At 40.3% G+C, this 23176-nt stretch overlaps 1 protein-coding gene across 1 annotated transcript in view; it reads left to right on the forward strand.

The window, feature by feature from the left end:
- EBF2 (EBF transcription factor 2) overlaps positions 1 to 19851 on the forward strand; it is an 87005-nt gene extending 67154 nt beyond the window's left edge. The window contains exons 7-16 of the mRNA XM_075855425.1: positions 1421 to 1502; positions 3311 to 3428; positions 8563 to 8693; positions 9108 to 9234; positions 12279 to 12367; positions 12748 to 12813; positions 12925 to 13099; positions 13226 to 13411; positions 14834 to 14992; positions 18268 to 19851. Coding sequence (XP_075711540.1) covers positions 1421 to 1502; positions 3311 to 3428; positions 8563 to 8693; positions 9108 to 9234; positions 12279 to 12367; positions 12748 to 12813; positions 12925 to 13099; positions 13226 to 13411; positions 14834 to 14992; positions 18268 to 18299 — 1165 coding nt within the window. The 3' untranslated portion in view covers positions 18300 to 19851. The remainder of the gene's footprint in view (positions 1 to 1420; positions 1503 to 3310; positions 3429 to 8562; positions 8694 to 9107; positions 9235 to 12278; positions 12368 to 12747; positions 12814 to 12924; positions 13100 to 13225; positions 13412 to 14833; positions 14993 to 18267) is intronic.
- The last annotated feature ends 3325 nt before the right edge of the window (positions 19852 to 23176 follow it).

Here is a 23176-nt window from a genome sequence, read left to right on the forward strand (position 1 = left end):
AAGTCATTCAACAAATGGATGTTTATATGACAACTTAGAAGAAGTGTTAAATGTTGCGTTAGTCATACGCTCGAGATGGGACACGTAGCTGTTAGTGGATGTATGTGATAACGTATCTCATTTTTGTTGCTTCATGCGTGTATATAGAAAGGGAACATATTATGTAACCAGAGGAATATAATAAAAAATGCATATTTGTCATCCTGGAGAGGGGTGATAAAAAAAGAGATAATTAGATGTATCATTTGCATTATGCTCTAAATTGTCAATCAACAAAAGTACATAAAAAAAAACCCCCAAAAAACAAGAACTATAATATGATTAATTCTTTATATTCCGCTTATTTAAAATATACATCTCTTTACAGTTAAAAATATAATAAATTATATTATTTAGAATAAATGACCCAATATATATATATATATATATATATATATATATATATATATATATATACACACTTGTGTGCGAAAATAATAGAACATTTTATTTGATGTGGGTTTATACAAAATGTAATTGAAATAATTGGTTATTTTTAGGAGGCCATAAAAGACATAACAATTTGTATTTATAATTGTATGAATGGTATAATGATATGCTTGGCTATCTTGTATTTTTAGTGTTGTAGTTGCTCTTCGTGTTGTGGCGTTGGTCCTCTAGGTTAAGTTCATCTTAATAAGCATACAGTATAGAAAAATTACATTAGCATGTTGTAATGTATTATAATGTATAATTGAGGGTAGTATTTGACCCCATTGCAGTGCCTTTTTGTAACTTTTACGTTTTCTGTATTACACCTTTGACAGACAGGGTTAAATTTCTCTTAAATAACACAGCAGGTTCTATGTAATTTTCAACAACTTTATTGTATTGTATACAGTGTATTTATAGTGAGGAAATATAATATAATTAAATAGGAAAAAATAACCTCTACTATTAAAGTTTTAGGACTACTCAACATTAACACAAATAGGCCTCATATTATCTGTTTGGTTCTAGGTCATGAGCCGGTTCTTCGCTCGGTAGCATTAGCCTCACTACACCTGGGAGTCCCGTAGTCCATGAATGTTGAATATAGTTTGGACATATATTTATATAGTGATGTTGTACTTCATCTCATGTCTATTTAGACCAACAAAGATATCCTTTTAAATTGTAAGCCTTTATGACCAGGAACTACAGACATTATTGTATATCATTAGAGATGCTTCTTTTTCATCTTTAAGGATAGTAATAGCTGTACAGTATTTCATAGTCATACAAATCCGTAGTGAGAGAATGAGCCAAGTTTGTGTCAATTAGGTGTCTAGCTGTATATAACGCTCAAGTTGTCAAATTTAAGTATTTATTTTAATATGATGTTATGTCAAGCTCTGGGATGTTACATTCTCGGACTAATAAGTTGTATTATCCCCATTAGGTTCTTCCTCAAGTTCTTTTTGAAATGTAACCAGAACTGTCTAAAGACAGCAGGAAACCCACGGGACATGAGACGGTTCCAGGTTTGTATTGTTTTTTTTTGTAATAAAGTTTATTCAAGCATAAATAAAATACACACATTAAAACACATTGAACAGGGTGATTATATCAAGCTTCCAAATACCATAATTCATTACAAGTACAACTATCTTGAGTATATATTGTATATAATGTACACATTAAAGGGGTTGTCTGGTGTAGAAGACCCTGTTTAACTATTCTACTATGGAATACTTTGCTATAACCCCTTTCCATATGCCCTATTAGGACAAATGGACATCATAGATGAGGTCCCCTGCTCGGGAGCCCCCTTTATGAGCCAGAATGGAGAACCACTCTGTAAGAGCAACTCCCAAGTCTGGTGGACTTGAGCCATACATGGACGGACATTCATCCGAATGGCTACGGCAGAGAAAATGCCTGGGTGCAGTTTTCCCCGATAAAACCATCTGTTTTCCGGGGTGCCGAAAGCGGGTGCCATGGTGATCAATTGATTGCCGCAGTGGCCCCATTCTGAAAGCGGATGTGATGGAACAACCCTTTTAATAGATTGAGGTCTCCAGTTCAGGACACCCCTCCACTAGCCAGGGTGGAGAGAGGATATGAAGAAAGTCATTAGCTCTGGATAACCCAACACGTCCACACATTACATGGACAGTCCTCCAGTTAAAAAGAGAATTATATAATACTTAATTCCTCCTGTGGTGGTGCAGTAGGGAAATTGAATACTTTCTACCAGGTTCTCCTACAGTTTACAGCTGATCGCTGGGGGTCCCTCAGTGGGACAACCTGTAGATAGATTATCATTGTATGAGCCTTCTAACAAAAATGGGTGGTCCAAATAGCAGATAGAGCTTATATCAGGTGGGATTAGTGTTCTAATCCCATATTTAACTTCTTATATACATTACTAAGCTTCTCCATAAACTCCCTTATATTAGTGTTGCTTGTGAATTACAGCTTTTTTTTCTGGTATTTGATGTGAACCTTCCGTCTCCCAGTTCCTGTCACATCTCAGGGATACATTGACACCTCAAGTCCACTAAAACATGGAAACAGTTAAGGTGGCGGGGAGACCTACTGATCTTGATCTGTTTAGATAAGATGTAAAGATTTCCCAAGGTCAGTGGGTCTCTTGTGTAGTGTTTCTGAGCTTGACTTTGTCTGACCCTCAGCGCTGGAGGCTCTGAACCCGAGGTGGAGTCTACAGAGGGAAAACCCGAGAGGAGGGAAATATTACCAAGATGTGTAATACTGATATTGACTTGACTGATAATGTGATTTTACTTCTAGATGTGAATTTTCAGACATTTTATTGTAGAATCAAAAACATTGCTTCTCACTTTCCAACTCAATGAGGACTATGTGCAACCATTGTAGTAATGCAATCCTAATATTGCTTTCTCAAAATGGTCAATTGTATAAAAGTCTAACAGACTAGTGCAAATTTTGTGTAGATTATAATTTCTGAACCTATGGGACCACCATCCCTACTGAATGAAGGCTAAGAATAGGCTAAGAAATTAAAATTGTGGGAACCCCTAAAGGCAAGTTTAGGTCCTCCTATGTCTGGGCGCTCTTCTAGTTAGTTGTTTTATCAGTTGATAAGTTGATTAAGTAACAGATGAGGTTGATGATGCTGGGTTCCCGGCATGGTCACAGCCCAAGATACAGATTGACTATCAGTAAATACAAGGATTTGCCCAAAGGCTCTTAGAGAACATTGCTGTGAATGGCAAATTACATTTGGAGATCCAGGAACTTCATCTTTAACTCAGTCCTTTGAGTGGTTCAACTCTTGTCTTGGTATCTGACATATTTGTTCTTACAGGTTGTCCTCTCCACCACTGTGAACGTAGATGGACACGTTCTGGCCGTGTCAGATAATATGTTCGTCCATAACAACTCGAAGCATGGGCGGAGGGCAAGACGGCTAGACCCTACCGAAGGTACGGATCCATGTCTGGAGTACGGTACGGGTTTCTCATTCTTTCTCTATCTGCATCCAGAGACATCAACGCAACTTTACTCCACTTTAATTCCTACAGTACTTTTACTGATTTATTACTTTCTAAATGACTTCTTCTTACACACAAACACATACAATTTCTGCAGTGGGTGCTATATTTGCTTTACCTGTCCAGGGTATATACTCATAGCATTTTCAACTCTTCTCTTCAAAATATGTAGGAGGTGCCAATATATAGCCTGTTGTAGGGATATCATATAATGAGAAACTAACAGTCCATCCCAAAACCAGTTGGCCCCACCTGACTTACTGTCAAGGGACTTAAAGGGGTTGTCTCATCTCGACAACGTCTTTCCAGCTCTGGACCCTCCTCTAAAATGTCTTCAGGTCTTAAAGGGCAAAAAGTAAGACAACTCCCTTCCATACTGTCACGGCGTGGGGTGTGGACCCACTGGGCCTTACCGCGTAGTGGGATAAGGGCTGGCCAAACAGGTATAATGCAATGTCTATAGTTCTGTAAGGGTACCTGAGGCAATGTAGACAGTAGCGGTGGATTCAGGCTAAGATGAGGCTCCGACCGTAGACAGACACCTGGCGAGGTGCGACCCAATAGATGCAGCGGAGGGCACAACACGACTCCAACTCTTGAAGACACAGAAGCACGGTAGCACGGGATACAGGGTACAGACAGCGGGAACGGGAAACACTGGGAACTGGAAAACACTAGGATACCATTTGCAAGGACAAACTTAAGGAAACACAACAACGCTCAGGCAAAGATAGAGAGGGCAGAGCCCCTTTTATAGTCCAGAGGCATTCTGGGCTAATTGCAGCTATTCTGCAAATGTGTGTGTACTGGCCCTTTAAGGCATGCGCCCTGCGGGAGACAGTGTCCAGACCAGGAAGTGAGTAGCGGCGTCTCCCAGGAGGGAGATGCCGCCGGGAACTCGCTCGTCCATGGCTGTGGCCGTCAGAGGGTAAGTCAGGACGACGGTCCGCACCCATGGACGTTACACATACTCCCTATTCAGGCATATGTTTATCATAGAGGGGTCGTAGCAGAGAGCCGCTAACAAACATCAGCTCTCGCTTTGGCAGACAAGAAAAGGACTTGATGGTTCGTGTTCAATTTCCTTACAGCGCCACCACAGGGGAAATTTAAAGGGTTGTACAGTTTTGAAAACCCATTTTTATATGTAACCTATTAGGGAATTCTGAGTTAATAGAGGGGGTCCCCTGTTCAGAATCCTCATCTCTCGTCCAGAGTGGAGAGTGATTAGAATGAGCATCTGTCACTCTGAAGAACCTTTCTTGTCGTGCATTTCACAGACAAACTATTTATTTGAATGGGCACTGTGTAATGCATCGTTTCCCCTGCGGTGGCACTGCGGGGAAATTGAACACTTACTGCCAGGTTTCTGCACAGATTACAATTGATCGCTGGGGGTCCCAGCAGGGGGACACTTTCTGATCTGCTTGTTGTCAAGGAACCTTTCTAACATGTAAAGATTTGCAAAAGCGGAGTACTCCTTTAAGTATTACATAGTGCCCATTCAAATCAATGAGTTACCTGTGTAAAATGGGACAGATCCGCCAAAGAAGGAGACGCTCTTTGTAACTGCTCTCCGCTGTGGCCAAGAGATGAGGATAATGAATAGGGGACCCCCAATTTATTAACTCAGAATTCCCTTATTGGTATATGAAAATGGGTTTTGTAAACTGGACAACCCCTTTGAATAATTGCAAAACAATATATGTAGCCTATGGCCACCCATCAATAAGTGAGCCAAATGTCCCATTAACCTTTATGTAAAGCAATTTTTTTTGGAGGGTGTTACACATTTTAAGGGACTTATATGACTAATAATAGTAAAAATACAGTATATAAAAAAACGTAATAACAATAATAACTACAATAATACTAATTATATTGTCTCAATATATTGTGCAGTTCTGTACAGACAGCAAATACACAGACAGGAAAATACATAATACACTATAGACAGTACATAGGCCTATATAAAATACTTGTGTAGGGTTCCAGCCCCATAGCATACAGATGTAATAAAAATAGATAGAAAGTAGGTCTTAAAGTGACCAGTGCCATAATGTAATCTAGTCCTATGTATTATTAGAAGACATGTAGTCCTTATATCCCTTCTGTATTGTTAGACTGGTTATTCCTACTCAACACATCTTGCATTAACCATGTGAGGAATTAATGACCTGGAAGAGAATGATTGAATCAGTAAGGAATTTAGTGTGGTGTTAATTTTCCCCCGGCGGGCGGTCAAATAGTGGAAATAAATCCCAGGGTGCGGGGCTAGACTGGAGTCCAGCTTTGGTTAAACTGATTGGACTTGATTGACTGGCTGCTCGTTTCTGGAACCTAGCCAGAGATCTGAGGCACCTTTGACCCTGTCAGTGGTGGAAGCCGAGTGATAGATTGAGGCTGGTTATGGCTCCTGATGGAAAATGGAGTTGTGAGGCCTACCCATATGGAAGGGGAAGAAGCCATAAAAAACACAAAATAAGTGATGCACACAAAACTTGCTGAATCCGGGCTCTTTTCTTAGTTCTTGCTGATTAATCGTTGGTCTTGATTTATATAGGATAGTCTCATGTTTAAATATTTCATGCAAATGCGTTAAAAAACATCCTAAGGATCAACTCGGATCTAAGAGGATCACAAGATTAACAAATATATAAATTAATCAAATAATAAATCATATTTTATATATATATATCAAATTGGCAACTAGATGGCCTCATGGGCATGGAGTCCCTAACGGCTCTGTACTACAAAGTCTACAGAGTGGGGCCCCATAGAAGTCTATAGGTGCCGTATTATGTACTTGCTGTAATACCCTAATTAGGCCTAACTATATACAATATATAGGCAATTATGTGAATGGCTGATTGGTTCTTGTGCATATTTAGAATTTTTTACATTGACTCTACATAATCCTTAGTAATAAGTGCAATGTTTTCAATATATTTTTTTACATATTTTACGTTTTAGTTCAGGATTGGATTTTGATAACAGCCTGTATGTGAAGGCATAATATGTTTTTTTCTAAAAGTGTAATTTTTCTAAATGAAAAAATTCCACAAATAATAATTATAATGACAATAAAAACAATAATAATTAGCAATAATATCATTAAGTGTATCATTTCTGTATAAAGCACTGCAGAATATATCAGCGCTATATAAAGGGAAATAAATATATGAATAAAAAAAGTAGTAATAATAATAATAAAGATAATAATATTAATAAAAATGAGTAATAATATAATTGAGTGAATCATTTCTGTGTACAACAATGCAGAATACATCAGCACTATGTAAAGGGAAATAAGTATATAAATAAATAGAAAAATAATAAAGTGGTAAAAGTGATAATAATTTTTATAATTATTATTATTGCTGTTTAGTTTGTGTGATGCTTTATATCGAAGCATTTTTTTCCTTTTCTTATTTTTATAATTTGCATTCATTAGGGTGCTTGTAATCTAATTCACAGATACGAACACTCTCCAAACGACCCAGCACTGTGTTTTTACTAGCAGCACTAGTCTTTTTTTCTTTTTTTTTTTTTTTTCAGTCTTCAGATTTTTTTTCTGTATTTTGGAGCTATACCAAAATTCCATTAAATATCTATTAACTATTTGTTTCCATGCTTCTCTTGGTAACCCATGCTCCGTATTGTACCAGTTCAAAAAACACAAAAATCCATAGAATGAAATTCTCTAGTTTTGATTTATTTCTGGAATACTTCTCCGTTTGCACAATGAAGATTTAGCGTGCTTTTTGGCTTGAGTATGATGAGTATTTCCATTATTTCACAGGATATATATACACTATTCCTTATGTCTGGTTGTAATCCACAACTCTGTAATGAAATGAGATTGTAGTTAGAACACACCCATAAAAAGAATGTGCGACGGAAACTCAGAACTTAAGTGTGAAATATAAGGTTGCAATTCCCCAGAAAAAAACATAAAGTGGGCCCCAATGCAGGTGCAAGCTCTCCATATACTGACAGCTCAACTTTATGATACAAAATACACCCGCTCAGCATGTTACCCTATGGAGATACAGCCTATTATGCACACGTCATATAACAGGAGAACGTGTCATTCTAAGGACAGTGTGGGATATAAGGTCTTATACACATGGGTATATTACTGCTCCATACAGCCCGCAAGTTCAGAAGTGTATCTATATGGGATGCAGCGGTAGCTGTCCCACACCCGTCCTAGTGCCTGAGGGGGGGCTCAAAAGTCCCCTTTAATACAAAAAATTGCACATCGTAAGAGGAGGGCCCTGTTGCAGGTTTTGCATTGGTACCTAGAAGCTACAAGTGCCCGAGGTGTATGGAGTCGTAATACAGTACCAGTAGTAGTCTATGTATACTGTATCTCCTATTCATTACGAAGGCATTGCTCTTAGGGGATACTATTTCCGTAATATGGTGCCGAGCATGGAGTCGTAGGGACTCCATGTACCACTATACAGGCTTTGCAGTATGAATAAGGCCTGAAAATGTTATCTTTGGAATCTATAATTATGTTGATCCAATGAGTCTTTCTCTGAATTACTCTTGGGTGAAAAATCAATAATAAAGGTCGTAAATTCCACTGTAAAAAAAAAAACAGGACTATTTTTCACATTTTCATAGTTATCAATAATTAAAACGAACATTTTTATTTATAAAAAAAAATGTTTCCTTTTTTAAATTTTCTCACGATTTTGTGTTTTTTTTAAGTCACATTACATATTTCATCTGGACTTCTTTTGAAAATGTATATATATATATATATATATATTTATTTTCTTCCAATTAAATATTAGTCATAATAAATTATTAAATGTATTTATAAAAATTATAGGTAGCATGTATAATATACATATCATATATTATAGATGTAATGTTCTGACAGAAATATGGCACTAATTTGTATTATTATTACATTCGTAGATATTTGATGTTATGCCCATGTAACATTAGTTAGATGTACTGTACATTATAGACATAAAGCTGAGGGACACGACTGATGTGGAAAAAGTAACTCATGCTCTAAGTAACAAGCCATATTGTATGTTTACAGCCACACCATGCATCAAAGCCATTAGTCCAAGTGAGGGTTGGACAACGGGGGGCGCTATGGTCATCATCATTGGGGACAACTTCTTTGATGGCCTTCAAGTGGTGTTTGGGACTATGCTGGTTTGGAGTGAGGTAAGTAAGATATAAATCATGGCTTGTATATATTAGCCCATAAATTTGTAGTATACATAGCACCTGAGATATTTCTTCATAGCAGGGACATAGTTACATAGTCGTTAACTTTTTATACTTAAAAAAACCCCTAATTAATCAAGAGGTAGGCATAGAGCGGAAAATGTCTTTATAAAAGAGACTTTTTAATTCAAGACAATATCTTTTTAGCTTTTGATGCAACCGACTGGCATTGAGTGCTATATTTTAGTTTATCAATAATTACACCCAAATAATTATCAGTTATTATGATCCATTCAAGGCAAAATTAGCATGCATTTTTTTTGCCCCAAAATATAGTGTATGACCTCATACTTGACAACACTGAATTTTATGTGCCGTTCTTAATAATCAATTTGCCTTTAATTTCCACAGCTCATCACTCCACATGCCATCCGGGTACAGACACCGCCACGGCACATACCAGGTGTGGTAGAGGTGACTCTATCATACAAATCCAAACAGTTCTGCAAAGGAGCCCCAGGGAGGTTTATTTACACAGGTAAATATAGCTATGAACACAAGTTACTTGTACATAACATACTTTCTATATCTGGCCGCAAAGCAATCCCTTCCCTGAGTAATCGCTACCTAGCATGGTAGTAGTTATCCCCAACAATCGCAATGAAACTATGTTATCCATTGCCTCTGCTACAATACCAAGAGTCCATTATATCCATTTGCTCGACACCTCAATGTAGAAAATTGTCTTATCATATATGGGCAGGGTATAGTATAGACCCATTCGTGAATAGATTATGGCAAATCTCCAAAATACATATTGGGTAAATCTTTTTGGAATTGTTGTATAATATATAAATGTAAGAAAAGTCTGTTCTATACTTTTTTGGTCGACTAAGTAACTGAGATTGGAATTAGATTCGCTATTGACAACCAACTAAATCAAAAGTCATATATACCATGGGGGCAGCCACTAGAAGTGGGCTCGGTATAGGGTTACCCTATTTCCCTCCCTAACTGGTAATGTGAACTTGATCAGTGCTTTTCTCTTGCAAGAACCTCAACCTTCTTAGGGGCAATTGAATAGTGTGGTGGCATCAACCTGTTGAGGGTGGACAGCTCCATTTTTATTTGGCTAGAGAGCCCCTTCCTCTTTATAGTTTACTCTTCTCAAGTGTTATATAATAGGCAAGGGCTAACTTACCATAGAGACAAGCCATGCAGCTGTTATGGGGCCTCTGGAGAGAAGGGGCCCAGTCAGCAATGCTAAATCCCTTCTTTTAATCTGTTTTAAGAACCTGTGAGAGGATCCCCTCTCCACAGGCCAAAGGAGGATAGGGGGAATTAACCCAAAGATCATAGAAGCTGATGGAGGTAAAGAAGTACCAAGTCCTCCTGTTCCAGGTGGTAGAGGATGTGGTGGTATTAACCACTACCAGAAGGGGGCACCTTTTATTCCTTGCTTACCTGTATGTGGTATGGGTACCAGCTATATTAAGAAATGACAATGTGGGCCTAAATTTATCACATGAGTTCCCACTCTGAAGACCTTAGATATTACTTTAAACACTTCTGTAATACAAAGAGGAGGCTGATAATGATGACATTATATAAATAAAACATAATAATAAAAATAATATTAAATTACACTTTACCAGCCTCATCTGGAGCTAATAATCAATATTTCACACTTTACCTTGGTGACAAATTATCACCGTTGCCATTCATCATTATTGAGACTGTTGATGTCTCGAAGGAGCTGCTATATTCTATAAGAAAACATTTAGGGTAAAAACACCTATTTTACATCAATTTGCAAGGTGTAATGTGTGTCAGCAAGCGAAGCGAGTCACAGCGAGGACATAATGTGCTATAGAACCGTCTCCATCTGACATTCCCAGGATATACAGTAAATCTCATCCAGCTTAATTCAATTGGGGTTTGCAATTCAATGACAGATGAAATGGGTATTATTAAACTGCTTAAACATACCCACTGGGATTGGAGAAAATCTAAGTTTAGCCAACGTTACTTTTTTTTCCCTTAGATTTTCTATTAAATTCCCTCTTGTAGGACTCCTGTTATATTAAAATTCATGTTCCCTGTAATTACTTAATAAAAAGTAAATAGAAAAGCTGCTTCTGTAGGGATGTGACCTTCAATGTTCATTTAATCTGAGGATGTTTCTTATAGATAAACAAGAAACAGATGTTACAGTATGTTCTGATACGTATTTACTGGTAAAGTCTATATCTGTAGCATTCGTGGCCTGCAGAGCTTACAATCTAATGGATTGTCCAAAGAGGCCGGGTCCTACAATCTTACAATCTAATGGATTGTCCAATGAGGACATTGATCTCAGGGGCCGGGTCCTACAATCTTACAATCTAATGAATTGTCCAATGAGGTCATTGATCTCAGGGGCCGGGTCCTACAATCTTACAATCGAATGAATTGTCCAATGAGGACATTGATCTCAGGGGCCGGGTCCTACAATCTAATGGATTGTCCAATGAGGACATTGATCTCAGGGGCCGGGTCCTACAATCTTACAATCGAATGAATTGTCCAATGAGGACATTGATCTCAGGGGCCGGGTCCTACAATCTTACAATCTAATGGATTGTCCAATGAGGTCATTGATCTCAGGGGCCGGGTCCTACAATCTTACAATCTAATGGATTGTCCAATGAGGTCCTTGATCTCAGAGGCCGGGTCCCAGGTAATCTAGCATTTGGAAGCTTAGATATAAACTAAACTCAAAGTTGACTTAGAATATTTTCGGGCACGCCAGTGTTACCATATCTGCCCACCTTCCGTTCTGTCATTTGCCAGGAAATGGAGGAAAAATTGACTCCTCCAATTTCTATTAGGCGTAGAGGATAGGAGGGAGACACTTTGGTGCAAGAACGTTCTTACATCATACCTTTTTTTGAGGAACAAATATGATAGTGACTTTCTGCTATCTAGCTCCACCTTGTGTGTTTTCCGTTGTGGCGATTACATTACTATTCATCCTGTCTATATTATTTCAGTTAAATTTACAGCTGCCCATGAATTAGAGTTACGACCCTAGACACTCACATAGATCAATGATGTCTATGGAGTAATACAGCTACTAGTACTACAGAAGACAGATGTTGGAGGGGGGACTCCTTTACTTGATAGAAATCATACAGTATATGTGAGTAACTATAACCTGCTCGGGATCCTCATCGCTTGATCACAGTAGAGAGTGGTTCCAAAAAGCGTTTCTCACTCTGGAGGACCTGTCCTGCATTACATGGACAACCCATTGATTTTAATGGGCACTGTGTAATATTTAAATTCTCCTGTGGTGGCACTGCAGGGAAATGAAACACTTACTGCCAGATTACAGTTGATAGCCGAAGGTCCCAGCAGGAGAATATTTTGTGATCATCTTATAGTCAAGGGACCCTTCTAACAAGAAGGGATTGTCCAAAGTGGAGAACCCCTTTAAATTCTGTCAAAATATGATCACGTGTATGGATTAATTGGTGACTTCTTTACACCCTTTACATACATTTACATGAATATTAATAAGATTATTTTCTTTCTCTACAGCATTAAATGAACCTACAATTGACTACGGATTTCAGAGGTTACAAAAGGTGGTCCCCAGACATCCTGGAGACCCCGAAAGGTTGGCAAAGGTAAGACTAGCATACGTGCCTACAACAAAAGCCTATGTTCACAGCAGATGTTTTATGTGAAATTCTTCAAGGACAAATCCTGGCAATTTGCAATTTTTGGATGAGGTATTTAAGCAAAATAATGAAAATGGAAATTGCGAACTACCGGGCAAAAAGGCCAAAAAAAAAAAAAGAAATCTGCTTTCTAGAACAAAAATAAACGTATCAACTCAGAAGGAACTTGTGTAACAGAAGTATCTGATGTGGTGGGGCCAGGACCAGGGACAGTTCCATTCAGTGCTTTAAGTAATCACTTGTCTTGAGTATCACCAGGTCCTCGGAATTCTTGGTTCTCTTCCTTCTCCTGCTCTACTGACACCATTTTCTTTTATTTGCCTTAGGAAATGTTGCTTAAAAGGGCAGCAGATTTGGTGGAAGCTTTATATGGAACCCCACATAATAATCAGGTAATCATCCAGTCACCCCTCAAGAGAGGTGCTGTTGGTGGCACAATACCTATTACTCCTGTTCTGGTCTTTGAGCTTCCATCTTGACAATGTTTTTCTTATTCCAAACAGGATTTAATCCTTAAAAGAGCGGCGGATATTGCCGAGGCCTTATATAGTGTACCACGCAACCACAATCAAATTCCTACCCTTTCCAGCTCTCCTGCACACAGTGGCATGATGGGAATTAATTCCTATGGGGGGCAGCTGGGAGTCACAATTTCAGATACACAGGGCAATAATCAGGGTGAGTGACACAATTCGTTTCTGGCTTATGGTCCATTTTCACCCCTATTTCATCTTTCCTTCTGTTCAGCTGATCTCCCTAGCCTCTACTCTGTAACTGATCATCTTTTATGTGTCTCCTCCACAGGTTACATAAGGAATACAAGCAGTATCTCCCCACGTGGCTATTCCACCAGTTCCACCCCACAGCAATCTAACTACAGCACTCCTAGCAACAGCATGAATGGCTACAGCAATGTCCCAATGTCTAATTTGGGGGTCCCTGGGTCACCAGGATTCATCAATGGCTCACCCACTACATCACCCTATGGCAGTGAGTACTTTAGAGTTTGTCCATTGTATTGGTGGAAAACAGTGGTACAGACAAATCTATACTAGATATGAATTTAGTACATGACTGGAGAAGGGGGGAATGGAGCGGTCGGAGAATCAACTCTGGGAAAAAGTAGCAGCTTGCTTCCCTGTTGATAAAGTGATATCACTAATCTTTGCCGGTAAACCAATAGACCTGTCACCAGAGACAGACATATAGCCTGTGCAGTCTGTTTAGCTGCACAGGGGCCCAGGGGGAGGGGGCCAGGACCACTCTGGTCATGGGGGATTTTAACAAGTATCCTGCTTCTCTCCCCCTGCCCCTGCTCACACTCTGCACCCTTCAGTACTGGTAGACCTTTCCTCTGCACAAGGAGTTAGAACTTTCACTATCCTAGCCGACCAGGGATGTTACAATTTTCTCCTTTACTGCCCTAGCCCACCAGGGATGTTACCATTAACACTTTTACTCCCCTAGTCCACCAAGGATGTTACCATTAACTTCTTTACGGCCCTAACCCACCAGGAATGTTACCATTAACTCTTCTACTGTCCTAGCCCACCAGGGATGTTACCATTAACTTCTTTACTGCCCTAACCCACCAGGGATGTTATTATTGACTCTTTTACTGTCCTAACCCAGCAGTGATGTTACCATTAACTCTTTTACTGCCCTAGCCCACCAGGGATGTTGCCATGGACTTCTTTACTGCCCTAGCCCACCAAGGATGTTATCATTAACTATTTAACTGCCTTAGCCCACTAGAGATGTTACTATTGACTCTTTTACTGCCCTAGACCACCGGGGATGTTACCTTTAACTCTTTTACTGCCTTAGCCCACCAGGGATGTTACCATTAACTCCTTGTATGCGCTAGTCTACCAGGGATATTACCATTAATTCTTTTACTGCCCTGACCCACCAGTAATGCTATAATTAATTAACCCCTTAACTGCCCTCGACCAAAAGGGATGCTATTGTTAGGCCATTTATTGCCCTAGCTCATGAGGGATGCTCTAGACCACCAGAGTTGTTACCATGAACTCTTTCAGTGCCATTTACCACCAGGGATGTAACCATAAAGCCCTTCACTGCCCTAGATCACAAGGGATGCTATGTCACCATTAACCTCTTCACTACCCTAGACTACCAGCGTTATTACCCATCGTTGCAGGGTAAATTAAGACTATCCGTCCAGAGAGCTAACAGTAAAATAAGAATGTTTACAGTCATTAAATATGAGAAGATGTTAGATGTGGTTATGCTGGTGAAAGGGGTCCCACACACTGTTTTTGCACAATGGTCCTCAGTTGTCTGTGTACGCCCCTACCTGTCACTTCACCGCTACAAGGATTGTCTTTCAAGGAATAATTCGAATTGGGTTAATGGCAATGCATTCACTCTTGCCCTCTTTTTTTGTAGTCATGCCATCCAGCCCACCTTCTGGAAGCTCATCCATCCTGCCTTTCTCCTCCTCCGTCTTCCCTTCCATGAAACAGAAGAGTGCCTTCGCCCCAGTAATCCGACCGCAGGGTTCACCATCTCCAGCCTGTTCTAGTGGAAATGGTAATGGTTTCAGAGGTGAGGGCATCCTATCCAGCATGTCTCTAAATGTCTAAAAAGAATATGTTACAATGTGGTTTTACATGGGACTGCAGCTAAATCTTATCATGGAACTCATAGTTATCATGATACGTGAACAAACATTCAAGACTGCTACATGTCATAAATAAGAATCCATATAATAGAAGAAAAAAAATATATCTCTACATAAAAAAATATATTTAATTGTAAGGCCAGTCTTACTCAATTAGCATATTTGAAGCATCTATCTGTCTTTATACCACCCTACCAACCCCAGTACTTCCTGTGCATAATGGGTCCAATAAAAAGTGGTTGATCATTGGCACATTTGCCCATGAATCACCCGAGTCACCTTAATTACTGGTTACCCTGTAGTGATGATCCTGTAAGAGCAGAACTTTCTACATAAAATACCTTCTTCCATTTAAAGGGGAAGTTCCCATTTTCATGAATATCTAATATTTTTCAATAACACAGTCATGTGTTATAATATGTGTACTAGTCATCACGGAGTAATGATTGCTATCCCTACTGAGTTTGGGACCCTATATAAGTGACTTGCAGCCCCCACTAGTCCTACTTGAGCTTCACTGTCCCTCTTCCACTGGGACTTGCAGATCTGTCAGAAGCGTGAACAGAGAGGCTGCTGGGAAATCTCTGCAGGGATCTCAGCATGGTGCTGCGCTGTTCTGCTTGACTAAGGGAGAAAAAGACAGGGCCACTCATAAAATTTCATATAGACACATGCAATGCACAATAAGCTAATAATGTCGCTGTATGGTAATAAATAACATACACTACAGAATTTGTATATGTACATACAGTCAACGTGTATATGTTGCTTTGCCTTTTTTATTATTATTATTATATATAAGTTATATGTATGTGTTCTGGCAGTGAAGTAGTTATAGGTTACGATGGTAACTTGAGCAGTAGAGAGATTGGGGAATATCCTCAGATCTGATTTCACTCCCAGGCCCGGTCTTTCAGCACTGGGCTCAGAAAGGTCTCTCTCGCACCCCAGGGAGCTCCCCTCATCCCCTTACTGCCAGAAAAACTCTGCAGGGCACAGGGAAGATGTGGAGCCAAGCAGGAAACCAGCCTGGGTTACACATCAGATAGAGCGCAGGCTGTGTGTACATATGTTAGCCTGTCAGTCATACCGCTCGCTCAGGACAATGAAACTCAGTCTAAGTATTCATGTAGAGAACACTGGATCTTACATAGGATGTACCGCTCCAGTCTCTCTGATGGGTCTCGCTGGATGTTTCTTGGACCGATCAGTTCTTTCGTATTTTGATTAGAAAAATTTGTGTTTTTTTTATTATAATAATAATGAAATAGAAAAATAATAATAAAAAAATATGTATGTATATATATATATATATATATATATATATATATATATATAGATAGATAGATAGATAGATATATATAGATTAATAGCATGTACACATGATGGATATGCAAAGAGGCTGCACAATATGTATATATTTTTATAGATTAAAAGGGTTATGTGGGGACCAAAAATTATTAGCAGTGTATTCACTGCCGTATGTAAGTACACTCACTAATGTACATTTATACATATTTTTATAGCGCTCCCGGGGACCGGAAGTCTAGTAGCACAGCATTCTTTGATGACGACACGACTCTTCATCATGTGACCGACCCTACTGTACCCTATGTAATCGATGTACTACTGCTACTGCTTGTACATAGAGTACAGCGTGGCCGGTCACGTGATGGAGGGTCTTGTTGTCATGAACTAGACTTCCGGTCCCCCGCCAGCACTGTGAAAATCTATGAAAATCTCAGAATCAGCATGACGGGGGACCGGAATGTATATTAGCGAGTGTACAGACATACTGCAATGACTACACTGCTAATAATTTTTGGTCCCAACAATACCTCTTTAAATCCTTCATAAGGAAGTACACCCTTTGTAATGAAAAACTCCCTTCAAGTTCTATATAAAAGCTCCTTCTTTTAATAATAAAAATAAATTGACAAACTAATTATTAAATCACCATACAGGAAGGTGCCCATATAAGAGTGCCAGCCATCGTCCAAAAAACACTTCTATACAGTTGCCTTAATAAGAATAGTGGCGACACCCCCACGCACGGCAAAAATAATACACTGTACAACGCCTTACAATACCTCCATACTGTGGCCACATATTAGCTCCCTACATAAAGTAATCTAATAATAGTGCTATACAATGTCTACATAATAGTGCTATACAATTAATATTATGATGCGGTGGTCACAAGCCTTTGATGCCAGGGCATCTCTGGTGCCCCTTCAGGCTTAAGGCCGGTCCTGTATGTATCTATAGGCCTGTTTACATCTGCGTCGGAGGCTCCGCTAGGGGCCTCCATCACAGATCTGGCCAAAAATACAAGAAACAATAGAGAAGCATCCTACGCTATTGTTTTGTTTCCGGTGAAACCACGGATAACCCTTCAGAAACCCAACGAAATCCGTTAAAGTCAGTGGGTTCTGTCGGATGCCGGTGGTGTCCGTCGTACAATGGAACCGGGGGATCTTTGACAAAGCAGAACAACGGAAATACGAACGCAGATGTGAAACGGGCCTAAGTGTACCATATGTACTTTTGTTCATATGTATAAGAATAGTAAAATTTTTACTATTTACTCACTGACAACTCCTCAATTATACGCCGCATGAATATAAATATTTAGCATATTCATTATCTGTATATAGATACCCTGTACATTAAACTGAGCAGCATGTTCACCCTATGAATCAACGGTCCGTGTGGTGCACCAATGCCACCCAGCGCTATGGTGTCGGACATGGCCTTGTTTTCCTCGAAGAGAAGCTCAATAAATGTCTCACACAGTGTGGGTCTCTGAACCTCCGCCAACTTTTTCCCAATACATTATAGCGTCACAGGGACTCCATAAATATGGCGTTCGCTCCATAAACAAGCAAAATACATAGATAGATCTGCTCTATTGTGTTTTCATGTTTGTGTATGAGAATATGTATGGAAGTGAATATATACTCGCTCTCTGGGGTATCCGGGTGACTTGAGGAAACAATGGGCAGTGGGATATAAGAGCCTGGAGGGGTATAAAGAGGTCAGTAGAGGCCAGGAACAGGTTTCTCCAGTAATTTTTCATAGCATTCATATTTTCGATGTTTTAGTAGATGATGGATCTGTATAAAGATTTGTTTTAAAAGTTTTCATGTAACTTTAGGGACACAATTAATCTTGACCCATCTTTTGACTCTGTTTTTAGCTATGACTGGCTTAGTCGTCCCACCTATGTGAGGAAGCATTGGACTGTTTGTATATTTATGAGAAGCAGAGGATCAGCATGAAGACATTGCGTGTTGTGGTCCACATTTGTGGTTGGATCTACAAAGTGAGGAGGCTTCTTGGTCCTATCTATGGAGATTCTATGTATGAAGATCCACCAAGAATATGTGCCCTGTAAGGAAACAACACATCTTATGTCTACATGGTGGAACAACTAAAATGAGTCCTGTACAGAGCTGGAAATTCGGACAACTACAAGGAATATTTTGGATACTCTTTGTTTTTCTTCTTTGTAGGAAAAAAAGAACAATTTCTATTTTCAACTAACTTTTTCTGATACCGATTTTATGTTTGAGCCTCGAGAAGAAAAAATCATTTTACAAAAGGAACTGAACAGGGTATCGGCAGGGAGGACTGTGCAGTCATTATCTACAAGGATAATCTGTTTCCTATGCTGTATGTTTTTGCTTAAATGCTTACATTTTTTTTAATTTTTAATATGTTTTACATTATTTAATTGAATAAACTTGTAACTTATTGTATTTAGAGGTAGAAAAAAAAAATCAACTTAATAATAAATATTGACAGGGGTGATGGGAGCCGGGGTCTAACAGATGACACTCGTGTTAAGGCGCCGTGTAGGGTTGCATGCATCTAAACCCAAGGTTGGTCTTACACCCAGTGATTGCTCCTTAATCACAGATGACCATGACTATCACCTCCCATTCCTAGATCCTACAACTGGTGCGACCTGACCTAGCGCTTCTCTAGAAAATAACAGTCACATGGTGCCATAAAGATATACTCATGTGTTGAAAAATGGCTGTCTATGGTGGATCCATAACTCCTGCTGTTGAGTTGACTGGGGAACCTTTGAAGGCCACAATTCAGTCACTATAAAAGACATAGTTCAGTAGCCAAAGTGTTTAATCATTCAAGGTGTCCATTGGGGTATTTTACTCTGCCTCTCTAGCGCCCCCCTGTATTGTGTCACCGCTTTAGGTTATTTTTTCCATTCCATTTACGCATATAGCAAGGGATGCTTTAAGGAGGACATTTTTGGATTGAGCAGGTTGATGTTCTTCATAGCATTTTATATCGAAATGCAAATCCCATAGACAGACCTTACGCTAGAGCAATTAGATCCATAGGTCCAACACCCAGAAGATGAAAAATAAGCACTTTGCAACACCAAGTCCATCAAGCAATATGTGTTGGCCATACAAAAATGTTATGTAATATTGTGTTATACATTGATATGTTAGTAATAATTTAAGACATGTTCTTATTTACCTTCTTATGTTTGTGTGTGCCAATGAGAATATTTCTTATTGGACTTTTTGGATCTCCCATGCCTACTGATAGCTACTTATGTCAATGTGTAGACAAGAGGAAGATACCTGTGATAGAACGTGGACCAATCTCTAAGAGTTCTGATTTCTCTAGGTTTTTACAGTGCTGCTTTCATGATATCTGCTTTGTTAGAAAGAGAAGACAAATAATAATAATGATACTGTCAGTTTTTTGGGTTTTATTCGAGATGTCCATCCAGATTAAATTTCATGTTAACAAATTTTGTATAAATGCTGTTTCTGCTTGCTCTTTGTTATGATAAATAAGGATATTATACATCTGAAAAACTTCTTAATTTGTCACAGATCCTGAAAATATTTAGTCAGATTACTGGATATTACATATAACCAGCACTGTGTAATCCTGTCATGATAATCTACAGTCAACTAATTAATGGATATTATATATAACCAGAACTATGTGATCCTGTCCTGATAATCTACAGTCAGGAGATCACTGGATATTACTTATAATCAAGCACTGTGTGATCCTGTTCTAATAATTTACAGTCAAAAGATCACTGGATATTACATATAACCAGCACTGTGTGATCCTGTCCTGATAATCTACAGTCAGGACATCACTGGATATTACATATAACCAGCACTGTGTGATCCTGTCCTGATATTCTACAGTCAGGAGATCACTGGATATTACATATAACCAGCACTGTGTGATCCTGTCCTGATGATCTACAATCAGGAGATTACTGGATATTACATATAACCAGCACTATGTAATCCAGTCCTGATAATCTACAGTCAGGAGATCTCTGTATATTACACATAACCAGCACTGTGTGATCCTGTCCTGATAATCTACAGTCAAGAGATCACTGGATATTACATATAATCCGCACTGTGTGATCCTGTCCTTATAATCTACAGTCAGGAGTTTACTGGATATTACATATAACCCGCACTGTGTGATCCTGTCATGATAATCTACAGTCAAGAGATCACTGGATATTACATATAACTAGCACTGTGTGATCTTGTCCTGATAGTCTTTAGTCAAGAGATCACTGGAGATTACATATTACCAGCACTGTGTGATCCTGTCCTAATAATCTACAGTCAAGAGATCACTGGATATTACATATGATCCGCACTGTGTGATACTGTCATGATAATCTACAGTCAAGAGATCACTGGATATTAAATATAACCAACACTGTGTGATCTTGTCATGATAATCTAGAATCAGTGGATTTCTGGATTTAACATATAACCAGCATTGTGTGATACTGGCATGATAATCTACAGTCAAGAGATCACTGGATATTACACATAACCAGCACTGTGTGATCCTGTCCTGATAATCTACAGTCAAGAGATCACTGGATATTACACATAACCAACTGTAATGGCAGGAAGGAGGTGAAGGGAACAAGTGAGCCCTAATCTACCCACCGCCCTGTCCCTGCCTACTTGCAACGACCCGCCCTAGGCGACGGGGTACAACTTGGCGGCGGTCCCTACGCTGTCTAAGTGCAAGGGAGTACAAACAGGGAACACGCAAGGGAATACAGTAGCCCACGGAACGCCGCGAGGAAACGGAGCGGTGAATGAGCCAGTCAGGATCAGGAAGTAGTGGAGTATACAAACGGGAGCACGGAGCAGAAGCAAGCCAGGGGCAGAGCAACGCAGGATAAACGGAACTGAAGCAAGGCAGAAGCACGGCAGAAGCAGGCTGGAGCAAGGCAGCAGTGGGGCCAGGAATCCAAGAAGAATAACAAGCAAGGAGGAAGAGAAAACGGCAGGTATAAATGGACAGGGGGCGGAGCTAACTCTGACTGACCAGGCCGCGATAGGCTCTCCCACTCCTGAGCCTGCCACCCTGATTGGTGGGAGCAGGTGTCAGTCTCAGAGGTCTGGCCTCAGGTGTCGACTGATTAATCCTGGGAGTATACCCAGACGTAGTGCCTGGCAGATCCTTTACAGTACTGCCCCTTTTATGAGGGGCCACCGGACCCTTACTAAGAGGACCCGGTTTAGTGGGGACGAGAAGGTGGAACCTCCTGATCAATACCCCAGCGTGAACATCTCGAGCAGGTACCCAAGTCCTCTCCTCCGGCCCGTATCCTCTCCAATGGACCAGGTACTGGAGGGAGCCCTGGATCATCCTACTGTCCACAATCTTGGCCACCTCGAATTCCACCCCCTCAAGGGTGAGAACGGGAACAGGAGGTTTCCTCGAGGGGGACCAGGACGGGGAGCAGCGTTTCAGGAGGGAGGCATGGAAGACGTCGTGTATGCGAAAGGATGGGGGCAGCTCCATACGGAAGGATACAGGGTTGAGGACTTCAATGACCTTATAATGTCCAATAAATCGGGGAGCAAACTTCCTGGACGGGACCTTAAGGCGCAAGTTCCTCGACGACAAACACACCAGATCCCCGACGACAAACCGGGGGTTAGCAGAACGTCTACAATCAGCCTGAATCTTTTGTACGCTCTGGGACGCCTCTAGGTTCTTCTGAACCTGGGCCCAGACTGTGCACAGTTCCCGATGAACGTCCTCTACCTCGGGATTATTGGAACAACCAGGGGAAACGGAGGAGAACCTAGGATTAAACCCGAAATTACAGAAAAACGGGGAGACCCCTGACGAGTTACTGACCCGGTTATTCAGGGAAAATTCGGCGAGGGGAAGGAATGAGACCCAATCAAATTGACAGTCAGAAATGAAACACCTTAAATATTGTTCCAGGGATTGGTTAGTCCTTTCCGTTTGGCCATTAGTTTCGGGATGGAAGGCGGAGGAGAAGGATAGATCAATCTCCAACTTTTTACAAAAAGCTCTCCAAAATAAGGAAACAAATTGTACCCCTCTGTCCGAAACGATATTGACTGGGGCCCCATGGAGACGCAGAATGTGTTTCACAAACAAAGAAGCTAACGTCTTGGCGTTAGGTAGTTTCTTAAGGGGCACAAAGTGGCACATCTTGCTGAAGCGGTCTACTACCACCCACACCACCGACTTGCCCTGAGATGGAGGCAAATCGGTGGTAAAATCCATGGAGATATGGGTCCAAGGTCTCTGGGGAATGGGCAAGGAACGTAGTAAGCCCGCAGGTCGGGACCTAGGGGTCTTGGACCTAGCACAGACCTCACAAGCGGCGACGTAAGCCCTAACGTCTTTAGGCAACCCAGGCCACCAATAGTTTCTGGTAATGAGGAGTTTGGTACCCAAGATGCCAGGATGACCAGATAGAGCGGAGTCATGGTTTTCCCTGAGTACCCTTAGCCGGTATTGCAGGGGGACAAACAGTTTGTCCCCAGGGAGGTTCCCGGGAGCTGAACCTTGATCAGCCGCGATGTCAGAGGCTAAGTCAGAATCAGTGGCAGAAACAATTATACCAGGGGGTAAAATACAAGCAGGATCCTTCTCAGAAGGAGGATTAGCCATGAAACTACGTGACAGTGCATCAGCCTTAATATTTTTGGACCCAGCCCTATAGGTAACCAAGAAATTAAATCTGGTAAAGAATAGTGCCCAACGAGCTTGTCTAGGATTAAGCCTCCGGGCAGATT

The sequence above is a fragment of the Rhinoderma darwinii genome, chromosome 3 (genome assembly GCF_050947455.1).
Source record: "Rhinoderma darwinii isolate aRhiDar2 chromosome 3, aRhiDar2.hap1, whole genome shotgun sequence".
Taxonomy (NCBI): domain Eukaryota; kingdom Metazoa; phylum Chordata; class Amphibia; order Anura; family Rhinodermatidae; genus Rhinoderma; species Rhinoderma darwinii.